The sequence below is a fragment of the Xiphophorus maculatus genome, chromosome 16 (assembly GCF_002775205.1).
Source record: "Xiphophorus maculatus strain JP 163 A chromosome 16, X_maculatus-5.0-male, whole genome shotgun sequence".
NCBI lineage: Eukaryota > Metazoa > Chordata > Actinopteri > Cyprinodontiformes > Poeciliidae > Xiphophorus > Xiphophorus maculatus.
Genome location: NC_036458.1, coordinates 8,370,347 through 8,395,074, shown reverse-complemented (window position 1 = coordinate 8,395,074; position 24,728 = coordinate 8,370,347). Strand labels below are relative to the sequence as shown.

The following is a 24,728-nucleotide window of genomic DNA, read 5'->3' as shown; positions in this document are numbered from 1 at the left end:
TCAGCCTTTCATGTTGGATTCAGTAAAACGATTTGACTGCTTGGTGCCTGCCTGATATCAAAGAACAGAAACAGCCTTCTAATCCTGCATTTGCTCTTCTTGTCTTTGTATTATAAAGTCATCGCAGTAATGACAAGTGCATCTAAGAAGCCCGGCAACATTTTAAAACCTACTGTGGATCTGAAACAGTCGTTCAAATTGTGCCTTCCTCTAAAGCTGGTTCCCATGTAAACCAATTATTGTAGTGTTGTGTGATTCTTTCTCTGTCAAGTGTGCAAATATCTATTTTAATGGCATAAAGTGGATACAAATTTGTCACTACTTAGTGTTGTTTTAAGACTATAACACAACATGTAAAGGAAATGTTTTTAGAATATGTCATTTTTTGTGGATAATGCGAGCTGGATAAAAAAACAGCTCTGCTTTGTTTTGATGTTTGTAATACATTAATAGCAGTGTAGGGTTTTATATTGTTTGCATTTGAGATGGTCATTTAGAAAACTTGTGATTTGTTTTCTGCAACCTTCTCTATTATTGACCCAGCACACATTGCAAATTGAAATGAAAGCAAATTGTCTATTAGATTAGTCTTTTTGAATCTCTAGATTTACATTTCCTTGTTGAAAAAAGTTTGACAAAGGGAGCTTGATTGCAGCACGTAACAGGAAAGGAGATTGAAGGGATCAAGGCACCTTTGAAAGATGTAATCGGTGAAGTTATCTCATGCAGGTCGTGGCTTGAATGAACATTTGAATGTTCATTCAAACTGCTGTCCAAACTGTCCAGCAGTTTGAAACAAATTGCTGTCCAACCTGTTTGGCCAACCTCCCCTCAAAAAAACAAAACAAAACATATTTTCATGTTAGTGCTTCACTTGCAGCAGTACAAAGGCAAGAATTCACATTACATCTTATTAATGTAACATTTCAACACGTTACACAAATGACAATTAGCTTTTAGATCAAATATAGACTGAATACTGCCACTTCTTATTATTTTCACATGAAGATATTTCAAGAATAGATTCAATTTAATATTAATTTGTAGTATTAACAGCAAATGTCACTTAACCAGGCAAATGGCTGTGATAGAATCAAAATAGATCCAAATTTAATTCAGACATATTCAAATTTATGATATGTCTGAAAAAATATAATCATAAAGTCAACATGAACTAAGTCAGATTCAGATCAAACTAGGTAATTCAGCCAATTCGAATTGCATTACAATACAGACAATTTTTGATGCCAGTTATCACTCAGACCCCACAGATTACCGATCCCCTCATCCTGAGATTAATTTATTCTGATAACAAAAAAGGTTATATGTCATTCGTTGAATGTCTCTTTTTTTAATTGAGCTATTTTTGTGTTAAGTGGTTATGACCTTTTATAGACTTTATAGCTTAGGTTCATAAACTGTTCAGGTTAAAAATGTTCCAGCCATCCTGACGTTTTGCCTACATACATGGGCTTGAGATTGTTAACAATTCTTTTAATGCTGATTTATTCTGGCATTCAACCTTTTTAGGACTTTTGCCAACATACCTGCATGTAGATTACAATCTTCAGAGTTAGAAAGTTATGAGGGAACTCTGACAAAGACTGTGTATTTTTGTTGCATTTTATGAAAAATTTAGTTTGAACTAAAACTAAGCTCTGTGTGCTCTTTTTGTCTTTAAAGGACAAAAAGTAGCATTTTAATACTTGCAGATTGATTCACAACATTTTCACTTGTAAGTGGTATTTTAATAATATTTGAAAATTAGTTTATAACAGCTTTTCTTGCACTTTTGATTGTGTTCTCTATTCATGTAGAAATGCTAGTTTTAACACTAAAAGCCAGAGAGTGAAAGAAAAGGGGGAAATAAGTGTGCCACATGTAGCAGAACATTTCAGAGGCAGTTTGTGCAGTGAACAGGCGAGGCGCTGTGCATGCTCTGCTGTGCAGCCTCAGCTCCGCACAGACATGAGAGACAGCCACGGAGAGGAGAGCGGACTGTCCTCTTTGTTGTTGGTAAAGTCCTGCGCGTCCTAACCATGACACCGCGGGCAGAAACTGGTGTCGCTCCAGCTGCCCGATGCGCACCGAAGCGGCCGGAGGATCTCCACCGGTTAAGTATCTGTCACTTTTGTCTCTTCTCTCTGTCCTCCGCTTAGAAATTGGAAATTGCGGTACTCGGTGGAAATAGACCCATCGCTTTGCAGCTTGTGTTATAAACCTCTTCAGAAATCGGCGTGGGATACCCGCTGTGCGGGGGGGGGGGGGGGGGGGGGGGGGACAGTTGCGGGCGGCTTGTAGCGCGTTGAGTTTGGCGGCCACGGCGCGGATATTAATAGTGTGACAAAGTTGTTGCACTTGTCGGTGGGCTGCTGAAAGGCCTGGGTCTCTCTCTCTCTATCTCTCTCTCACTCACTCACTCTCTCTCTCTGTGTATGTATGGAGTTTGTTTCTGGCTCCCCTCCCCCACTCTCCGCTGCTGTTCCTGCTCATTCAGGAGACGCCAAGACGTGAACGTGATGAGAGGCTCACCTCAAGATACAGTTGCAGAGCAAAATGACATTTCCCCGTGATCGATTTAGGCTTAATTCAGTGTAAATGCACACATGCATCTGCAATCGCAGCCACTGTAACCCTAATGCTTGAGCCTCGCAGGTAGAGAGGGGTGCGATCAGAGGTGATGGATCCGTCACCATTTACCTCCAGCTGTCATCCCCGGCACATTGGGATTGGTTATTCCTGCACATCTGGCCGCACGCACGGTGCACGTGCCGCTCACACTTCAGCACTGGGCAGCATTTGATTACAGAACAGCCGGTTTTGTCTTTTGTTCAATCAGGATAAATGATTTGTGTATGCATTGAATTAGACAGAGAGTGGGCGTGCCCTAAAGGGAAGGGTACTGGCAACCTAGAAAGAAATACTTCTCATATAATCACAGTGAGAGAGTGTGGGTGCCAGCCTTTTTATAAAATCCAAATAATCATCATTTTTAGTCCAATTTGAGTCAACAAGTGCCCCGAGCTATAAATAGAGAAGTAATTTACACAGAAAATGTAAGATGAAGACAAGGTTAAATGTCAAGTTTTTTTTTTCTTTTTTGCGTTTTTTACAAGGATTTGGATCTGCCAGCAAACTGTCAAAAAAAATAAATAAATAAATACTGGCTTTGGCACGGATATGTGAATTTATCCAGTCAGCTGTGGCTACATTAAACCTTAAATTAAATACAGAAGCCATATCTCGGCAGCTTAGTCATAAGCTGCTCAAGCTCCAGCCAAGAAATGCTCTATGAATACATGAGGAGCAAAATATGTCCTTGAAAAATGTGTTCGCTAAAATAATTTCGAGTGCGGCGCTCTGCAGATGATTCTGCCATTAGACCTATAGCAGAGGGATTAATTAAAATTAGAACATGGAATGAGGATTGATACAGTAACCTATCAAAAGTCTTCTTCACTTTTTCTAACTGTAAAAGGTACTAAGGGTGTTTAATTATTTAGCTCAAAATATAAACCCCTTAGAGAACTTAGGTGATGTTTTAATCGTGTTTTAAATTAGGTTTGGAAAGGTGTTGGAAGTAGCGATATGTCCTGTGCATATAAATCAGTTATATTCATGCTGCTGAGTAAAAAATCCATCTTATCTATTGAACCACATAAGAAGCCAGAAGTGTTTAGACTTGAGTTTCTTATTAGTTTTTCTATTCCTCTGTACATAGGTGGTTTTGTAGCTTAATCATACCTAAATGTTTCAGATCTTGACACAAATTTTAAATCAGACAAACATAATAGGGGTCAATACCAGATGGAGTTTTCAAATTATGGTTTCATTTCTTAAGGGAAATGCTAACCAAACCAACCTGGTCCCATTGGACAAAGCATTCATCCTGCTAATTCAGGCATTTACCACCTTTTAATGGAAAGCTGAGTTACATTTGAATTATCCCAGGAGTGGCTCACTTACCAAAACTACTCTAAGAGTTCCCAGGCCAAAACTAAAGACCTCACAAAAGAGACATTGATATCCCCGAAGACTTTCAGGAAACTATTTTGTGGACTGATCAGACAAAAGTCAAACTTTTAAAAAGGTGTATGTCTTTACATGTTTTGTAAAGCCAATATAGCATTTCAGAAAATTCTGCCCGTCTGTGGTTGCTATGGGAAAATCTTGGGCTATTTTCTGCTTCAGAGTTAATTTGTTTTTGCTGTAGCGAAACATGAATAATGATACGTTAAAACATCTTGAAAAAGGATTTCCATCCTTCAGTTTGTCACTTTAGGCTCAATAGCACTTGGATTATGCAGTGGAAAAGTGATCCAAAGAATAATCACCAAGTCCACATCTTTCTCAAAAAAGAAGGTTTTGTAGTGGCCTGATTTGGTGCTCATAGGTTATCTTTGTCTGAAAAGTTGTTTGACGATCTGAAAGGTTTGAAAAAAAAAATCTTTAAAGCTCCAAATACTTCTTCACAGTACAGTACTTAGCATTACTTAACAACTCTTGAAACGATTTTTCAAGTTTTCAATATAGAAAGCTTCTCTCCATTTTTCCTTTCACTTTCTTTGCTGAGGAGAAATAGACTTGTACAACATGGAAAGATTTTATTTGCCTCAAGTTAGAAGATGACTGGCCAAAATCTGGACATGACTTTGCAAATATTATCTGAGGCCTGTGAAGGAAAAATGTGTCATCACAGGCCTCATTTGCTTCTGCTAATGAGGTGGAAGCAAATGAAAGTTGAAGACAGTTTCTCTTCAAATTTCTTTTTGGCTGAAGCTTGGGTAGAGCAGGACAGACAAAACAAGTGGTGAGAACTTTTTTTTTGCTGACAGAAAGGAAAATGGTTGTAAATATTATTGCTACCCTGGGACAGTGTGAATTATTTGCCCAGCATATTATTAAACTAATTGAGATTCATATTTCTTTCCAAGTCTTTTCATACATTATGTTCAGAATACAGTGCATGTATGTCTGATAATTCAATTTATGAATTGCTGATTTAGCATTCGTCTAAGAATGAACCTTTGTGCGAGTGTGCTAGCAATGGTCTGCCTTCGTTGTCATGTGAGCTGCCTCTCATTATATATTTTCCCTCCTTGCAGGAGCTTTTTCAGAGAAGCATAACTAGAATACTGGATCCAAGAGTTGTGCAGCGTGGGCACTGCAGGGTTCATGGATGCTGGGACTATGAGCATCAGCGACCAAAGGGGCTTCATCTCCGACCTGGGAGGCAGCTTCACTGAGGATGCTCCCAGACCTCCAGTTCCCGGGGAGGAAGGAGAGCTGGTGTGCAGTGACGGTCGCCAGCACGGCAACCTCACCTTCTCCTCCAAGAATGAGGGCGCCAAATGTGAGGCGTCTGTGGCCACGCCCAGGCGGTCAGACCTGGATCTGGGCTACGAGCCAGAGGGCAGTGCTTCTCCAACACCACCCTACTTAAAATGGGCAGAGTCCCTTCATTCTCTCCTGGATGACCAGGATGGCATCCTTCTGTTCGGGAAATTTCTCAGGCAAGAGGACTGTGCGGACATGCTGGACTTCTGGTTTGCATGCAGTGGCTTTCGCAAACTGGAAGCCAGCGAGGGGAACGAGGAGAAGAAAGTAAAGCTGGCGAAAGCCATCTATAAAAAGTACATCCAGGACAACAATGGAATTGTCTCCAGACAAATCAAACCAGCTACCAAGTCTTTCATCAAAGATTGTTTGATGAGGCTTCACATTGATCCTGCGATGTTTGACCAGGCTCAGACCGAGATACAGAGCAGGATGGAGGAAAACACTTATCCTTTGTTCCTCAAATCTGACATATATTTGGAATACACACGGACAGGAGGAGAGAGCCCCAAGCTGTGCAGCGACCGAAGCTCTGTTTCTGGGAATGAAAAGGGACTGACAGGGTATTTACCAACTCTAAATGAATATGAGGGGCCAGAGGAGACCGAGCGTGACCTGACCCCAAGCAGCCAGCTCACTCAGAAGCTGTTGATGGAGACGGTACCGCAGCAAGCTGCCAGCAGTGCAAAATTCCAGGACAGCCAGGAGTACAGGTAAATCCTCCCAGGCATCTTAAGAAAAAAGCTTTACCTCAGCTCAAACTGTGCACTGTTTCCCCTCCAAACTGCTGAATTAGAAATAAAGCTGAAACCCCAAACCAGCATGAAGTTGGAGATGAAAACACAATGTGAGTGTAGCGCAAGAGACAGCAGAGTTGATGTTGTGTGAAGTGGAGCATCTCCACCTCAAGTGGGGAGGATATGTCGGAAGTTGAATAGGTTACTATAGCTGCTGTTTAGAGTTTGAAACATGAAATCATTATTTTTCTTTGTGCGTGTGGGGACTCTGGGAATGATGTTTTCTTTTTCTTTTTTCAAAGACCTGGCCAGGTATTGATGGGAAGGCGTTCAAGCTGATTTTATTTACATTCGTATTTTGGATAATCCTTGACCCCTATTTTTCTATTTTTCCTTTCAGCACAGGGCACCTTCTTTTTTTTAAAGAAAGGTTTTTTTAGAGTTTACAGTAAATTGTCTATTTTTCTCAGACAATTTGATTTTGATAAAGCTAGTCTTTTTGTAGACCTAATCTGCAGATCTATAAAAAACATGCAGAGCATTCTCTCTCTCTCTCTTCCTCTTTCTCTCTCTGTTACATATACACAGTTTTAACCATTTGTGAGCATAGCAGCAAAGCAGCAAATTTAGCAAATTTAGCACAAGAGATGAGACAATACACAATATTGAGTTCACAGGAAATATTTTTCCTGTTGACCCACAAATCACAGACTGTCTTTTAAACTGTCTGAAATCAGCTAAATATTATGTAATTCTGGCGTGTATAGTCTATGTATTCTGGTTTGCATGCTTTCTAAATTTTTTTCTGTGAAAATACTTCTTTTCAGGTTTTCATTAATAGAAAGAAAATGTTTTATGAATCTTTGTGTATTAAAGAGAATCTATTAAGTAGGGAACTATCAAGTTCAGGTTTGATCAAAGTATTTTATTTTAAGATAGAGATGATCAAATGGAATACAGATTCACTAAAAAGTGATGGTAGCACCATTTGGAATTATTTCTTTTTTGCACGGTTAACCAGTTGCAGTGTTCTCACAGATTTTAGACGTAGTTTGAATCTTTTGTGTTTTCACTTTTTTCGTTACTGTAATCCCAAAATACTGCCACATAAACAATATGTAATCTTATTGTTGGCTTCTATTGGATGACTCCATCCAAAAGCAGTGCAACAACTAAAGAACAACTTCCTTTCATACTTCAAAATAAGATTCTTCACATCAAAGGCTCTAATTGCCCTCACTAGACAAACTCATTGTCAAAGCAAGTAGATAGTAGATGCTTCAAAAGTAGTATTTGATTAGAAATAATTGTAACATTTTGAAATTGAGATACTTTGTTCTACCTACATGAAAATAGGTTTTCTTGTGCCAGCAGTCTTCAAATCCAGGCCTCAAGGCCTGGTGTCCTTCAACTTTTCGATATCTGCTTCTACACACAAAGTCAAACAATGAGGTCATTAGACTCTGGATATCTTGACTGCAAACTGAGGAGGTCATTCAGCCTTTTGACTGAGGAGTATTGGAGCAGATACACATCTAAAAGATGCAGAACACCTACCAACCAACTCGCAGCATTAACTTGAGCAATACTTACTCTGAGCACAAAGCGCTGTGTTGTGATCTTCATGCCCGTTGTTCACATCTATTTCATGGTTTAACAAAGCAAAGTTGTCGGGAAAAATCTTTAACTTATTATCCGACTGCATCAGATTCTGCTGAGATTTCTTAGATCAAATAAACTCTTGAGGATCATATGTTCCCTCTGCACTTTATGGTTTCCTGCTGCTTCCTTAATCGTGTTTGCTTTGATATGCTTCACAAGTGTTTCTCAGTCCCTTATTTGTCATGAGAGATCACAATTTGTAAAGAATAGTTGTAGCTCATGGAACAAAAGGATCACCTAAACGTGTGATTTGTTTAGATAGCTCAAACTCCTCCAATGTTTTTGTAATCTCTTAATAATCTTACACTTATGTTGACAATGCTCTGTTCATTGCTGTTCTTAGCTTGAATGAAGAAGATGTGTTCACTTTGCTGTTTCTTCTGTGATGACTTATGCTTCGATTCCTTGTGTCTTTTTAATCTATAATGGAAAGGTTTTGCATAATTTGCTTTTAATTCATTGCCCAGGTGAATATTCAATGAACGATGCATCTTTTTGAGCCCTTATTGATTGCTTTGTTGTGGGATGCCACTGTTGTCCATAATTTAAAGTAGAATACCTTTAAATGCCCTGAAGGACATGCAGGAATAATGCAACATCACAAACCTGTCTTGGCTGAACGTAGTAATACTGTATATACTCCATTATTTATTTATTCATGTAAATGAGTGTCTTCTGATAATTAAAATTGGACGGAGGCCCATCCTGATGGTCTGTAATGCTAAATGCACTGTGTATGTTTTGACGTATTATGAGGGCATTTCAGTGAAGACCACTGAAGGCTTTCCCCAACATAGACAAGCATCCAAGTTCTTTTCTGTATGTACTGTGATGAGACGCAAATTGCTTAGCATGAAAAAACACATTTCTTCAAAATCAGTTAAAATTTCTTGCAAACAGAAATACGTCTCTGCAAGTGAAAGTCTTATTGCTAGAGAGAAGTTGGATGATGTTACCATCAGAACCAAGAGAAAAAAAATTAAATTTTAACCTAGTCATTGAAAACAATTGCATCCTGTGGTTAAGTAAAAAAGCCCAGCTGTTAAAAGGAGGATCCTAATTTGATGGCAGCTATTATCCATTTCTCTACAATGCGACTCTGCAAGAAAATAATTGAAGTTGCGTCACAGTCGCACACTACAGAGACGTTCCCACAGCTCCAGTGCTGTGATGAGAGACAGGAACTCACATCAGCTGACAGACAGACGATACCTTCCAGATAAAACTCTCTCTGTGACAGCAACATGGTGCACAGTGCTGCACTCAGGAGCAGACTCAGAACAAATCCCAATTACAATTTGCTCTGTTGAAATACAATAAATGAACGGAAATTAGATATTGCCTGGACCACATGACTGCATGTTTCAGTCACAATTTTGAGCTAAACTGTGGGCCTGGTGAATGTCATCGCATTCACCACTATAGCCATATACTTTTTAGTGTTGATATCTGCAAATTACAAATGCTTATTTATGCAAGAAGGAATTTTGAAATCCTAACCGGGGGCAATTTTATGGAAATCAGTGTTTAAAATAGTCTGAAATGCAGAAATGAAAGTGACTTAAAAAAAAAAGTAGAAATCTGCAGAGCTATTACAGAGATTTCAGTCATATGCATGTAAAGATCTGAATGGCAAAGAAACAGCATAAATTAATGTGTGAGAGAAGTAGTTTTTGTGCTGATTGTCACATAACTATTTCAGCAATCAAGCATTTGGCTCAAATTACAAAAAGACACGCTTCATTTTTAAATAGCCTCTTAGCACTACCCGTTGGGCTTTTTTTGTGAACGTAAATTTTACAGCAGTTGTGTCAGATCCCCTTTAGAGAGTGGCCACAGAAGACATTAAAAAGTCTCTCAGATCAGTGTTGAGAAATGAAATGACTTGAAAGAGAATGTCGTTTGTGTTAATGTTTGGGAGGAGTTTATATTAAATAAAAACCGTTGAAATTTGTTCGGATTCTAGTGGTTGTGCATTTCAAAGACGTGCCTACATGCCTTTTGTGATTCAGACATGGAATAATAATAAGAAAAATCAAATGTGTTTCTGTTTGATTTGTGTTAAATTTCTTATCTGCTGAAAGGACTGCAGTAATTATTACTACTGAAGTAATTTTAAATGCAAACTCTATGTTTAGCCTTTTCATCAGCGTGGCAACACTAATGTAATATCAGGGTTTGATGTTTTCTTTAGAAGGGGTATTGAAGGGAGAAAATAACCTGAACTTACGTAACTGTACCCTAACATATTCAGACTTTTACAAGGTGCTTTAAATGGATTTTACATCACCAAAAAGATCATCTTTATACTCACCATGGTCTCACTGACATCGTTTGTGGACAAAAAAATAACAACAAACCCTGTGTTGACTAGTTGTTTCGCTGCACATCCATGTTTCTGTGCAGTTTTCAAATATTTCAAAAATGTATTTCAGACAAAATTCAAAAATGAGGTAAAACCTTGTGTTAGGTTTATATATGAGGAACGCACTTCTTCCAGGTTCTTTGTTTTCTGTCAGCACTTATTGAATGGTGGCAGATTTTTTTCCTCTGTAATCAAGTTCATTTGCTGAAAAGATAAACAACTCCAAGTGCACACTGGAAGAGTTGAAATAAACAATTTTAAATGTTATGATAACAGCTTAAATTATTAATTTCTACACTGTCTGAACGTTCATGTTGTGAGTTTCAGATACGTTTTTTAAGGGTGAAACCGTTATAATTTACTGAAATGGAGGGAAAATTTAAGCTTTATTAATGGGCATAGGAGAGATATACAATTGTTAAGGTATAGGTTTCTTAACCTTAGAAACTCCACCATACCTCTCCTATAGTTCACCCAGCTGAATTCAGACTGCTACTCTTTTCTCTAGCTTATAAGAAGAACACATTTGCCTTTTTAGAAATTGTCACATCGTTCCAACCCTTTACATATCTCTCTGTGTATCTGAGCATAAACCATTTGGACGTTCTGAACAGGTACACACCCTTATTCATTGAGTTTTTAGCTCAGCTAAATACCTAGGTTTCACTCAAAGATATTGCACTACTGCCTATAAGGATGTGATGATGCTTTGGTTTATACTATGTCTTCTCAGAGGAGGAGGGCAAAGAAAAACCAAAGAAAGAATAAAGTGATTCCTAACAGAATAACAATGTAGGTTTTGCATCCTTGTTGTCCCTAAAAGATAAATTATCCTCACTAACAGTGTGGATTAGGTCACTACTCACTGTCTTTCTAAAAAATAAGCATTGTTGTTGCTGCTTCTACTTACAATATGATTTGTCTTTTTCTGAATCTGTGTGTTTGGTACCACACTCTCACTTGAATTGTTACTGTTAATGCCAGCACAAAGTCAGTGCAGTCACGTGGACGGCGCATGGACGTTCACAAAGTAACAACAAATCTAGTGGCCGCATACGGATAACAAATTTATGCTACAAAGGCCTCTCTGAGTAGATAGTGAAGCAGACTGAAAGGTTTGAAATAGACCTTATTAATGTGGCGCTGTTCTAAAACTAGTTGGGAAGCTACTTTAACATGCAACTGCTGGATACCTGAGCAGTTACCCAACAGTATCCATATCAATTTGTGAAACCAAATAGCAAAACAGTTTATTCCACATTTTGTTAAAACTGCATATAGAAATCAAAATAACAACAAACTGTTGTAGACAACACCCTTATATATATATGATAAGTAATACGGTATATTTATTACAGCAGTTGTAGAACATTACTTTTGAAATAGCAGTAGTTAGCTCATGCTATGTGTGTTTGTTAGAACTTTTCCTGTAACCATCCTGCCACCATGAAACTGTAGTATTTGTTTCAAAAGACAATCATGTCGTGAGAATCTCACCTACCTCCTTACAACTCATCTGACCTGAAGCATTCACATGCACATTAAACCCTATAATATTTCACTCAGCCATATTGTGCGAAGACATATCAGCTTGATTTCACTGTTGTTGGGATCACTGTACATTTGATACCTGACTAGATTTAAAGCCTGTCCTGGTATGATTTTTACTTGTATGTATGGAAATTATTATCATCATTTACTAAATACTTACTTAGCAAGTCCAGTGCTGAGTTTTCTTAATTTTCTTTCACAATGTTATTTTTCCTACATATAAAGACTGCAACATTTACTGTAATTACAACTGCATTATTTAGTTATCATGCACCTTCACTATCCCAGTTCTGTAAATTATTCTGTTAAATGTTGGCGCTATTGGAAATCTGTTTGTCGTGAAGGTTTCATTTGAACTCTTGGTGCTTCTGCATTCCAAGCAGGGAGAAGGTTCGGGGTAAATGCTTTAGGGAATTCCTATTTGAATAAAGAATAATGATGCCTAACATTTATAATTCATGTGCGCACAGCCCTTTAAGAAGTCTGTTCAGCTGAGTTGGTGATGGTGATTGGTGTCAAAAAAGTGTCAACCTTTTTGTTGATGTGCACCAACTTGAAAAGCTCTCCTTCACATTTTAGATTTTATTTAACTTTTGTTAAATATCACATAATGATAAGAAAATGCGGAAGAGTTTATCGATAAAGATTTGAGGGTAAGGTTAGGTTTTACCATCTGCACATCTTTCTTGAGTAGAAAAAATAACAGCCAAGAGATAATCAAAGGCTAAAGTTTGGCTCAAGTTTAGCAAAAGGCCTAAAATTGAAAAAAAAAAAAAAAAACATGTAAGAGAAAAGTAAAAAAACTCAACTCAATTCATTGCTGTACAGAGACTGTTACAATGAAAAAGGGATGCGCAACCTGCAAACCACAATGGACAAGAAATTTGAGCAAAAGTTTCACAATGTTTTAAGAGGCTGACAAATATATGGATGAGATTCTTCACACACAACCTTTTACTGTCAACTACACTTTTTTGTTGTGTGGCTTTCTATTCTTGTGGTTAAAACAATAAATCTGGTTAAAAAAGCAATCTTATTGAAAGTCAACAAAACAACTAGAATTATGTTAAGAAGACCATTTAATGAATACGTTATATAAATGATTATAAATTCTTGCTGCACTTAAATTTTTCAAGTTTTCAAGAAAGCCTACATTAAGATGACTAAACTACCAAACTTGGGCAAGAAATTAACTAAGCACATTTTAAAAAAATTATTGAAATTTATTTTTGTGTAATACCATTTCTTTTCATAATTTTAGTTTTTTTTCTCATTTCCATTTACAGGCATGGCCCGTGTCGAGAATCCATCAACCCGTACTACGTCAACATTGGTCATGTTCTGGCCCCAGCCACCAGTGCCAATGACAGTGAGCAGCAGAGCATATCCAGTGACGCAGAGACACTTTCGCTCACAGACAGCAGTGTGTATGTATCTTCTCAACACACAAGAAAACACAGTTTTACCATTTGTTATATCATGGCAGGCTTAAACACTGTCTGACTCAGCAGTTTCAACAATAAAATAGTTTCCTGGACTGAACTCAAAATGTGCAGCGAAATTAATACAGTTAAATGTTTATTTGGCTGGACAATTGGACCAACTTGTCTAATATAAAATATTAACTAAATGTTTCTTTTCCATAACCTTCACTTGCAAGCAGGAGCCCTAACTCTGTGTTTTATCTGGCATCAATTAAAAAAACTTTGATTTCAGTGTTTGATTATGAGTCGCCTTGTTGCTAAAATGAAGATTTGAAAAATCCTTTAGGTGCGGTGTGACTCTGTGGAATTGAGCTGGAGCCTTCAAAGTGTGCACAGCTGGTCCCCCCCAAGAAATGTTTGAAGCGGAATGGATTAAAAGCTGCGATCAGCTAATTGGTCCTAAGCATTCAGCACAGGAGACTGTGAAAGCCGCACTGACAGTTGCTACAAACTCATACTTGTAAAACATGTTGCTGTGATCTGCCTGACCACTTGTGATGCAGAACGAACGGCCATAATGCTGCAATAATCCCTCTCAAGCTGCACAGGATAACAAAGGCACTTTTGGGTGTTTGTTTCAGAAGGAAAATGCTGTGTGAAGCGTTCAGCTTCAAAGCTGCCTCCGTTGTTTATTCATGAGGATGATTTATGAAAATATCTTTGTTGTTCATTCCAGAAATGGTGTTCCACCGTACCGATACCGCAAACAGCATCGCCGGGAGATGCATGAGAGTGCCAAAGCAAATGGGCGAGTGCCACTACCTCATTTTCCAGTGAGTTATTCATGGGATATTTCCCTTCCACCTCGCTCTCCGCCTCTACACCTCTCTCTTTGTAACTGTCTGTCTCTGCTTATTTCTCCTCTGCTCTGCCATTGGAAATGTGCATATTTTAGTTCAGCTGTGTTACAGCGCCTGTGATGGAGTATAAGAATAGCTGATGGTGAAAGAGAAGGCTGTCTAAATGCAGCTTGATGCCTTCCTAAGCTGTGCACGCCGAAGCCTAGCAGACATGAAACCTCCCCTGTGACAGCCCGATGCCTCCCTCTGCAGCTTTATGCTGTCGCTTGGTAGGAAAGCCCTGGCCCTAATTAGGCCTGGGAGTAAAGAGTCCAATTAAAAAGCCACACATGGCACCCTACTGTCCTAAGTGTGAATTTACTATGCAGTTTGGTGCATGATGCTCACATCACCTTGCTTAAACAAATATCTTATTTTCATCGTCCTTTTGTAATGAAAGATGGTCTATGAACCCATGTTAACAGCTAGCAATAGAGAAAATCTACTTATTTAAGAGATTATGGTAGATATAAAGCCTAAATAACCCATTAATATGTCAGGTTTATTTTGACATATGAGGCCAAGAAAGGTAGTTTCCAAACTTTTCCCAGCTTTGTTATAAAAAATCTAAATGAAAAACTGCTGCATTAATCTGACTGAATAAATGCACACAGTATTAAACTAATACTTTGCTCAAAAAACTTAATTTAATATTCGAAATTCAATTTTCTTTGACAATATTTGGCCACTTTTGAAATGTAAACTGTAACAAAAAAGATTACATTTGTACAACAAGAACAGAAAAGCAAAGCAGAGAAATCTAATCCGTTGTAGTAATATTCAAGGTGGTTAAGTCCCGTTGCAGATTCATTCATATTTAAATTTACAGTCCACCTTGGAAGCAACACTTTCAGCTCTGCCCCTTTCGTTGTTTCTTGCTTTTCTTCAGCCTGACCTCTGACGGGTTGTGTGGGGTCAAACGTACTAAAACTGTTCTTAACGGACACACAAGGTGGTGGGAAGACATTCCACAGTGTGTGCTTACGGCCTGACGTTTCTTCCTCCAGCGCACAAACCGGATTCCAAAGGACATACACGTGGAGCCGGAGAGGTTCGCTGCAGAGCTGATCAAGAGGCTGGAGGGCGTCCTGAGGGAGAGGGAGGCTGAGGAGAAACTGGAGGAGAGGCTGAAAAGAGTGCGACTGGTATGATCATCTCACTTTCTGTTTCTGAAAGCATAAGCAGACTCACTGCGGTGACCTTTTTCTCTAGAGCTGCACAATTTCAGGAATATATTTAATTCTAATAAAGCCGCTGAAAATTGCAATAACATTAGTGATTATGTCTAATTCTCATTTTCCAGACATTTTTTCTTTCTGTCATTGCACAATGTCTCCACCGCTCTATCTGCCACTAAAGAAATAAAGGACGATACACTCCGTTTAACTTAAATATACTATAGATTTGCAGAACATAAATGCATAGGATATGAAATATTATATTCTACCAAATATTTCATCCAAACAGTCCATTATGATTGAAATATTTCCCATATATTGTGCAGTTCTAATTCACAATCAAGTAATTAAAATTCTGTTCATTTTTTGGATATTTGAATATATAAAGATTTTTTTGAATCATGAAAATAGCTGACTACAAAACTAAAAACATTCTCATTAATATAGTATTAACAAAATAATACAATGAAATCTATTTTGAATGTTGACAGAGAGCAGACAGGAAAATCTCTGTGTTCAAGCAGTCAAGAGTGACAAAAGATTTTCATCATAATAGTGAAAATATCGATACCAAATAGTATATTTTGCACTTTTCTTACTTTATTTTAGTAAGTACATAATTTGATAAGCCCACTATAAACGGTGGGTAGAAAATTAGGTTAAAGAAAAATGATTAGAGGGCGAGTGAAGCCTGTTTCTGGGCCAGCCAGAGAGGTGTGCGTGTGTGTGGGCGTGTGTGTGTGTGTGCAGCCAACAGTCGTCTAATGTTCACAAACAAAGGAGACGTAAATCCGTCTGGCCTTAATGAAATAAACGAGGCCGGCCATTGGAGTGAAGAGTAAAAAGCAATATGAATCATGTGGAGGATTCTGTCCTTGGCCTGTCAGCAATCTGGCTTCCTGGATGAATCGGACGGAGCACCTGCACACTCGGCCACTTGTAAGCCTGGAACAGTGAGCCAGGCCCGTTTGATGCCACTTGGAACTCCGATGAAAAGGTTGTCGTTACCACAACTGATATTTCCCTCTACATGCGCTGCCAAGTATTAATTCTCTAGGTGGATCATTTATGTGGAGGCCTATGAAAGGAAAAGCTGTGGGTTTGTTTTATTGAAACCAGGAGCTCAAGATGAAATGATTTATATTGTGGCTACCTAGAGTAGGAAAAAAGAAGCTTTGGTTCTAGTGCTTTGGCAATTAAAATAACTCTTAAGCAATGTGCTGTTACATAAGAAAGTATCTAGATCCCTGCTACAAATTTTTATTGGATGGAGATTTATTACGTAACTTCCTATAAAGGGAAATAGTTTTGTGACATTCAATTGATTAAATACCTTATGTCCATCTAAAATTCTGCGGAAAAACAGATGAGCTGAAGATTAATACCAGAAATCTCTGGCGTTTTTAAAATCCTTTTTAAATAATTGAATAATCCCAACCTTTGACAACAGCTTGCACAATGGAAGAGAGAGGCGTTTTAGCATTGCTCTTTGCAACATCTCTCCTAGCTACTCGGACGTTTTGGGTCTTCTCTTCAGCTTACCCAGTTTAGTTTCAATGACTGAAAAATATAGAAAAAAACTGATTTTGTTATATTTTTGTGGATATGAATAAATCTTTAGGTTCGTTATTCTGCTCAGAGACTTTTTAATGACTGGGTTATAGAGGCTGCCATTTTTTCTTAAGTGTCCTGCTTATTTCAAGACAGGATCTCATAGTAGGGATCCCTCCACCCTCCCAAACAATGGGGTTGCGGAAACTCATTCTTAGTTTCTCTAAGTGATACAACTGCAGTTTGACAAATTTGACATGTGCATGTTATTGCTACCCAAAACAGAATTATACTTTTCCTGAATGTGTCAGAAATTATCAGCTGGTATGTAAACAGCTTTAATAGTTAGTAGGGAGACTTGGTGAGCCTATATGCCACTCTTTACTGTAGAACCAGTAAAAATTTTGGATATTTTTTAACCTTCCTTACCATCTTCCTCACTGCACATGGTAGCAAAATAAACTCGAACCCTTGTCCAGATTTGTAACGAATCCAGTTGTTGTAATCTTTTTTTAAACTGTTGTTCTTATTGTATCTGTACCTTAGTAATTTCCAATACTGACATAACACCTATTAGCTGGCCGTATACAGCAACAACAAAACATCTATGGCATTTGCCTTCTGTTCTAGCTACATTACGACATTCCTGGGATTAAAATTATTGTAGGGAATATATTTCCATATACATGACCTTATCAAATCTAAATATTCAACATAGTAATCCGAGGTCCTTTTAACTTTCAGAATAAAACTGGACCATTACCAAACGTCTCAGAATTTCTCCCCATCTCCTGTTTTATTTAGTTAGATTTTTTTTTTAATTCATGCACATCCTCTTTTCCTTTTTCACCATCTTCTCTGCCCCTATTATAAATGCCTGTAGCACCCCACCCAGTAAATCCCCCCTGAGCAGATTCTGTCAGAGCACAGTTTTGTCTCAGTCAGTCAGAGTTGAAGCTGAGTCGGCTGCAGTTGTCATGACACAGAGGGAGCACAGAAGTGCTGTGTGCATACTGATAGACGGTGCTCATGGTTTGTCTCACCACATCTGCAGTCAGAGGGAAAAATAATAAATTTATTAGTGGTATGGGCAAAACCTGCCACCTACAGGTTGAAATAGGAATAACATGTACAGTTGGGTTAAGTGGAATATCAGAAATCTGCTATTTATAAAGTGATAATTTATATTTGTTTGTAGATTTTTTTGTTTTGACCAATTTTTTAATGCTATTTTTTTATTAAAGGAGGAAGAAGGAGATGAAGTGTCCTCACCCTCATCATTACCCAGTCAAAGATTCCCCCCTAGTGCTTATTCACTGAATTACAACCCCCGCTATGCTGACATCACATACAGCAGTCCTTTTGTCCAAGATGCTCACGAGGAAAACCCAGAGAGTATCCTGGACGACCACGTCCAGCGGGTCATGAAGACGCCCATCTGCGAGTCTCCAGGAACCGGGCGCCATTCCCCCAAGTCGCGCTCTCCAGATGGTTTCTCAGGGGTGAGAGGGGTGGCACAATCAGGTCAGGGGAAACATTCAGCCAGACACGGTTTGAAAGGAGAGACGAGCCATGGGTACCACCACAAATATGTGCCTCACAGTCACACGACTGCGGTGGACCCTGAAGGGGCCACGCGTACATATGGCAACCCCTTCTGGAACCTGGAGACGAGCTGTTACGGCTCAAAATCTCGAAGCTATGCAGACGGCATGACATCTAACCCTGTGGAGCACATAGGCTACAGGTGTGGTGCAACTTTAATCATTTTATTCCTTACTCACATCTATAGAATCCTTGTTTTCTACTCATCAGTTCCATTTTTCTGTTATGCAGCAGCAAAACTGGCCCGCAGTGTAAAAGGGCGTTCAAGAGAAGTGAAGAGGCGAGAGCTTATGATGTGCCATGGCCTGCGGAGGAAGTGGAGAAAAAACAAAAAATCCTGTTGTGGCTGATGGAGGGACAGAAAGAAATGGCTCAACAAAAAAGAAGCCCACATGGGTCAGTGATTTCTTACTTTAAGCCAGAAATAGCATTATATTGGTTTAAAAGTGACAAATGTCTCATATAGTAAGAGAGCTCTGTTTTTCCTCTCAACATATCCAATTTAAATTCAGTATGAGTGCTTTAACCGCTCATATTCTTCACATTCAGGAGTGTCAGTGGGTCCAAGAGGACTGCGAACCATGAGGGATCTCGCCTCGGCTCCTCAGACAGATCAGGGTCCATGCATTCATGCCTCAGCGGTCAAGGGCGCAGCAACGTGCAGCCGTTTCACCCATTCATCCAGGACCCTACTATGCCTCCTAACCCGGCTCCCAGTCCCCTCATCCAACTGGAGGAAGTTTGTCGACGGCTTGAAGAGGAAAAGCTGAAGTCTGGATCTCTGCAGCCCAAGCAGAGGTAACAAGAAAGAAAAAAAATATCTTATTCCCGCAGTTATCAGTGCGGTTAGTCAGTATAGTCTCGGAACAGAAAACAGATAGAACTGTTGGCTTTGTCCAGACAGTTTTGCTTTTGTTTACTTCTTTTGGCTGCTATGTGTCTAAATCGGGGTTGTTTGGTCCTCCAGGTATGTGATGGAGGTGATCCAAAGGGGTCGCGCAGCAGTCAGGCCTGCACCGGTCCCTCTGCTCAACGTGGTGCCCGCCGTTTCAGACAGTGAGCTCTCCGAGCCAGAGTATGTCTAACGGTTCGCTTCAGTAATGATGCCAGAACTCTCCTTGTAGTTCATGTCCAATACACTGCCCCAAAACCTTAACACTGTTTATCACTTGTTTTGACAGTTTCAGGTGTTTAGTGGATAATTACGCACATTCAGGCACTCAAACAACCTATGCATATAAAACAACAGAACAGAAGAGACTTTCTTACATATTTGACCAGACTTTGAGCCTCAAAGAACAGCTACAAAAAGGGTCTACAGAGGAAATGTTTGTTGTTCATGTTTGAACAAAATGAAAGAGGCTAGAGTATTACAGATGCATACCAAATCATTTTGTGACGTTTTTCTGGAAAACGTGTTTTTGTTTGATGCCCATCTAAGGTGGGTACTAAATAGATGGTGGGGAATGTGTTAGACTAAGATGAAATGCAGAGGACTTGGCAGATCCAGAGGGTGAAGCCTTCATGTCAGATCTGCAAGTACAGAAAACCTCTCAGGTTTTAATAACATAACCTTAAGCAGGTTAGATCAAATTTGAAAACAATGATTTAAAATCATTGTCTTCAAATTTGCAGCTGAAGAGACATACATGCTCTTCAGGGAGATAAAAATTATCTCACACTGTCTATCATGTCAGTATAGAGTCCTGATCCGTGATAGATGTTGAGATGTTGAGTTGTGATGGTGATACTGATTAGTTGGCGTCTCTTGCCTGTTGCCACTTGCCTGTTGCCATCTGTGGATGAACAGAAGACAGACGTACAAACACCAACATGTTGGCTACATGCTTCATTAGATTCATCATCAGATTTACTAATAAACCTCTTCAAATATGATTTTTCTGACTAAAGTCAATAACAGACTACATTTAGCATGACAAAACAATATAAATGTTATTTCAGCTTCTTATCCTTTTGGCAACTGCCACTTTAACAGTACTTTAATTCATCTGGTTTTTGTCTCATATTCTGTGTTTATGTATCTGTGTCATTGCAAGCAGCACCGTGGATGGATACTGTGCTGTCCTCTGCTTGGCATGTGTTTATTCTGCTCTTTGCTATCTATCTTGTGTCACTTTCACTAGAGAGGAGCTCATTTGTATCACAGTCCTGTTCATGCATTTTTTCCCTCCATGTTTCATTGTTCCCATTAGCATCTCAGATAAGGTCCATTTACTTTACCTTATGAGGTAAACGAGCAGACGCACTTGCAAATCTTAAGCTCCGGAAGACATTTTAACTTCAATCCACCTGACTAATGTCCGCTCCCTGAATAGCAAAATGGACAAACTCCTCCTGCTCAACTCTAAAAGGGGCTCTACAGATCCTGGGCTCAGAAGACATGTAGCTCTCATGGAAAAAAAACTAAATTCTTCACTCTTTTAACCCCACTTTATGTCATTTGACTCTCAAAAGAGCACAGATTTGTTCTCAGGAAAACCTATGTGTTTTAGGTAGTCATGACAGTTTTTGGTTTCTTCAACTGCCATTTGCGTGGTATGAAGTTGCAGAGTTGTTCTCTATATATTTTGTTTGCTTTTAAGCGATACCAATTTTCTCCTGCCTTGGAAATGTGTTAGAGAGAAAGAAAGCTTTGTGTGTTTTGACACATTTTCTTTGTTTTACATTTTCAGACATAAAGCCACTAAAAAGCAATCATGTGAGAATATTACTGTGGCCTACTACTTTTGCGAGGAGCTGATACCGTACAGGACGTCTGTCAGAGGGAGGGTTGTCACATTGGGCCAGTTCAAAGAACTTCTTACAAAGAAAGGAAACTACAGGTGGGGTTTAAACAATGTCGGATGCATCTCTGTGTAAAATAGCATCTTTTATTGATTTCAAATGGCCAATTATTTTGAAAGTTAGTCAACAGAAGAAGTTTTTTGTATAAAGCATGTTTTAATCAGTCTTTTTCAAGGCTGCTGCAGTTGAGGTGAAATGTTTATGTAAACTTGTCTATGTTTATGTAATCTGATTCCTTTCAATTGGGACCTCAACATTTCCTTTTGTGGAAAATACATACATTAATGATTTTTTTTGTTTTGTTTTGTTTTCTTTAGATATTATTTCAAGAAGGTGAGCGACGAGTTTGACTGTGGGGTGGTGTTCGAAGAGATACGCGAGGATGACGCCGTCTTGCCCATCTTCGAGGAAAAGATCATCGGGAAAGTTGAAAAGGTTGACTGATGTGAACGCCGAAGGGGAAAAAGGCAAAGCTGAAGTGGAGAGCAGAAGCCGAAGGTGAAAAGGAAGTGAGAAACAGAGATCAGAGGAAAGTGAGACAGCAGGGATGGTTAAGAAGTGCTGAACAGAAGACCTCATTCACATTTTTTGGAGTTCGATGTAGCATTGTAAAGTTTTCTAGACAGATGAAGAACAAAAGGACTCCTGAAGCTGCATATTTTTGATAAAGATAGATCAGAGGAAGCCTTTCCTGAAGTAGCAGCACTTCCAATTTTTTAAATGTCCAGATACCAGATATGTACAGTTTGTGTTAAAAGGGTAATCACTTTTTTATTATTATTATTGTATTTCATCTACTTAAAATGAAATGGTTGAGTTTTATTAAAATTAAAAGTTGAAGTTAAAGTTGATAGAAAATCCTTTTCAAAGCCGACATTTTTTCTTTTTTTTTTTGGCTTGAATGTTTGTGATCTTCTAAGTGCTTTTATATGTTATCAGAACTTTATTTTGATAGGCTGCTTGTTTATCCACATGTTGTGAACACGTTTTCTCAGTTGAGGTTTTCTTAATCTTACAGACGGACTCCTCAGAATCTTTTGGCACAGTTTGGAAGGTTTAATGTCATTTAAGATATTTAATGGACAATGAGAGTAATTTCATATCAAATTAATCTATTTATTACAAGAATATCAGAACTGACTCAGTTGTGTGAAATATTTCTGGTGTTCCTGGTTTGGTGTACACTGACTGGCAATAAAGCTAGCACCATTTTTAGGTGACTAGATTTATTTATTTTTTTGCCCAATAGCAGCTAAAAGTAACAAAAGAAATGTGATGCAATAATTTCTAAACTAAAAAGAAAAATTGGAATCCAAATGTGAATCTATGCAAAATTATCACAAAAAGTATTTGCCTCTTGGCATATTTCTTCTAATTTTTCCCTTTTGGTCACTTTCCTTCAGATCATCAAAGAAATTTTCATATCAAGCACAACCACAGTAGAGACAAAATGTTTTCAAATTATTTATGTCAGAAACAAAAGCTCTCCAAACCAATATGGCGCCCTATGCGCGGAAGCGTAATTACCCTCCAAACATTATAATTGGTTGTGTGACTCTTGCCAGCAAAAACTACCATCAGTCTTTTAACTAGTAGAGATTCTTTTAAATATTTTTTTGAATCTTTGGATATGTAGTTACTATTGAATAATATTTTATGCTTAAACATTTTCATGTTAATGCTATCTGTAAAACTAAAAAAGCAGCTATTTTACTGGTAGGTTATAAGAAGAAAATCCCTGAAACTTTTGTTGTTTTTTTTTTCATTTTTTTTTTGCATTTGACTTGCAGTCAGTAATTGTCATTATGTTTCTTTTCCAAGATTACTTAAAGAATGAACTCCATCATACATATGTTGTTGCAGTATTTCTTTTATTGCAACTTTAAACCTTGAATAACTCTGTAGTCTGTAAATCAATGAAAACGCAGGCTGATTCCTAACCAGAAGCCTTCTCTGTGTGCCTGGCAGGAGTATTTTGATCTATATGTGATAAACACATTTTGCACCAAAGAAAAAAAAAGATATCCTTCCGAACGACCCATTTAAATGTTATTTTACAGCAGCGCTTTATGTCACAGTTGCTACTTTTTCGTAGTAGAAAACACACTGAAGATCTAACCTGTTTTTATGATTGAGATTTTCTTAGAAATATCAGCAAAGGACTGAAGAAACACTTGATGAAGCTTGCAGAGTTACCGTTTTCCTTCTACTCGATGAGTAAAATGTCTCTGTCATTTTACATAGCCTACCATCCTGGCCATGTGAAGACAATGCTAAGGATATTTTCTGCACTGAAATGGCACAAAAACTAATACTAACGGCTCGGTGTCGGCCAAGTTTGCAAAGACAAAATGGGGATTCAAGGCCACCACATTTGTTTGTTTTTTTATTTCTTATCATTGCTCTGGAATCCATAGTGAGAAATGAGCCATTGTAAGGAAGTGGATTCTTATAGCAAACAAGAACACTGGTAGACCATGAATGCAGAGTGCTGTATGTGTTTTATTGGAACACGGCATGTTACATTTTTTCTTTGTTTTTAAAGATGCTGCTTTTTAGATTACTAACTTAAATCAATTTAATATATTTGTTGTTTATTAGTGTCTAATAATTACTGGCTTGTTAGTTTATGTGGTTTCAACATCCTCTGTTTGAGTTATTTTTCATCCCTTTGAAACAAAGAATCTGTTCTGTATGAGCTCATTCTCCTTATTAAATCAATGTAATGTATACACTGAATTACAGAGTGCCTTTATTGCTGTGCTAATGATGTCTGCAGCCCAACGTGACACAATTTCCTCCTTTGTTGAGATTTTTTTTCATGTGAATCACTTTTTTTCAACCTATTTATGTAAATGTAAATATGTAGAATCTAAGCTGTCAGCAGTAAGCAGCTCAGCCTTCACATTTACAGTCTTGGACCTGTTTTTTTTTTCTTGTTTTGTTCACTAATTAGCATGGTGACCATTTTAAGGTACCAGAATAATAAATTCATGCAATAAACCACTATTTCAGTAGTGTGTGATTTGTCAGTCTTCACCTTTAAATGGGACACAAGCTAACAATTAATGGAAGTCATGAACTGCAGCTAAAACATAAAGGAAAAGATATATAAAAAAGGTTGAGTTCCCTTGTGTTTTGTATAACAAAGTCTGAAAATTTTACATTTTCAAGATTTTGATATTTTCTTTTAAAGTATTTTGAAAAAGTAATAGGCCTTTATAATAAAATGGGGACAATGGTGCACTGCCTTAGCAATACGTAAGCAATAATGGAGTGATTATAGTAATCAATGTTCTTACCAGTGATCAATTATTACAACTGCATAATTGTAAATTGTGCAAAATATACTGTATTAGGCAATTATGCTGTACTGTCAGAATTTTTCATATAAAATGATTGCATTGTAACAACATTGTTGCATATATAACACAAAACACAGTTTGAATATGTCAAACATTATTTTTTCTTGGTTTGCTTTCACAATTGAGGTAAATTTTGTAGTTTATGGGACTCTATCTGTTGACCTGTTGCTGCCACATTGTGTCACGTTTACACAGCAGCATTTGTGCTGTGAAGCTGAGCAAATCTGCAGTGCTTTACTACAGACTGCA

The 24,728-nt window shown here is 38.1% G+C and overlaps 1 protein-coding gene across 3 annotated transcripts in view; it reads left to right on the top strand.

The window, feature by feature from the left end:
* axin1 (axin 1) overlaps positions 1-24,117 on the top strand; it is a 29,649-nt gene extending 5,532 nt beyond the window's left edge. The window contains exons 1-11 of one of the 3 annotated variants that reach the window (XM_023349452.1): positions 1,857-2,113; positions 5,106-6,050; positions 12,939-13,079; positions 13,813-13,909; positions 14,983-15,120; positions 17,949-18,451; positions 18,541-18,705; positions 18,859-19,107; positions 19,277-19,384; positions 21,003-21,152; positions 21,432-24,117. In XM_023349452.1, coding sequence (XP_023205220.1) covers positions 5,176-6,050; positions 12,939-13,079; positions 13,813-13,909; positions 14,983-15,120; positions 17,949-18,451; positions 18,541-18,705; positions 18,859-19,107; positions 19,277-19,384; positions 21,003-21,152; positions 21,432-21,558 — 2,553 coding nt within the window. In that variant the 5' untranslated portion in view covers positions 1,857-2,113; positions 5,106-5,175 and the 3' untranslated portion in view covers positions 21,559-24,117. Of the gene's footprint in view, positions 1-1,856; positions 2,114-2,294; positions 6,051-12,938; positions 13,080-13,812; positions 13,910-14,982; positions 15,121-17,948; positions 18,452-18,540; positions 18,706-18,858; positions 19,108-19,276; positions 19,385-21,002; positions 21,153-21,431 lie in introns of those variants that run through there. The other 2 variants (XM_023349451.1, XM_014475270.2) reach the window with 2 other exon arrangements.
* Positions 24,118-24,728: the final 611 nt, after the last annotated feature.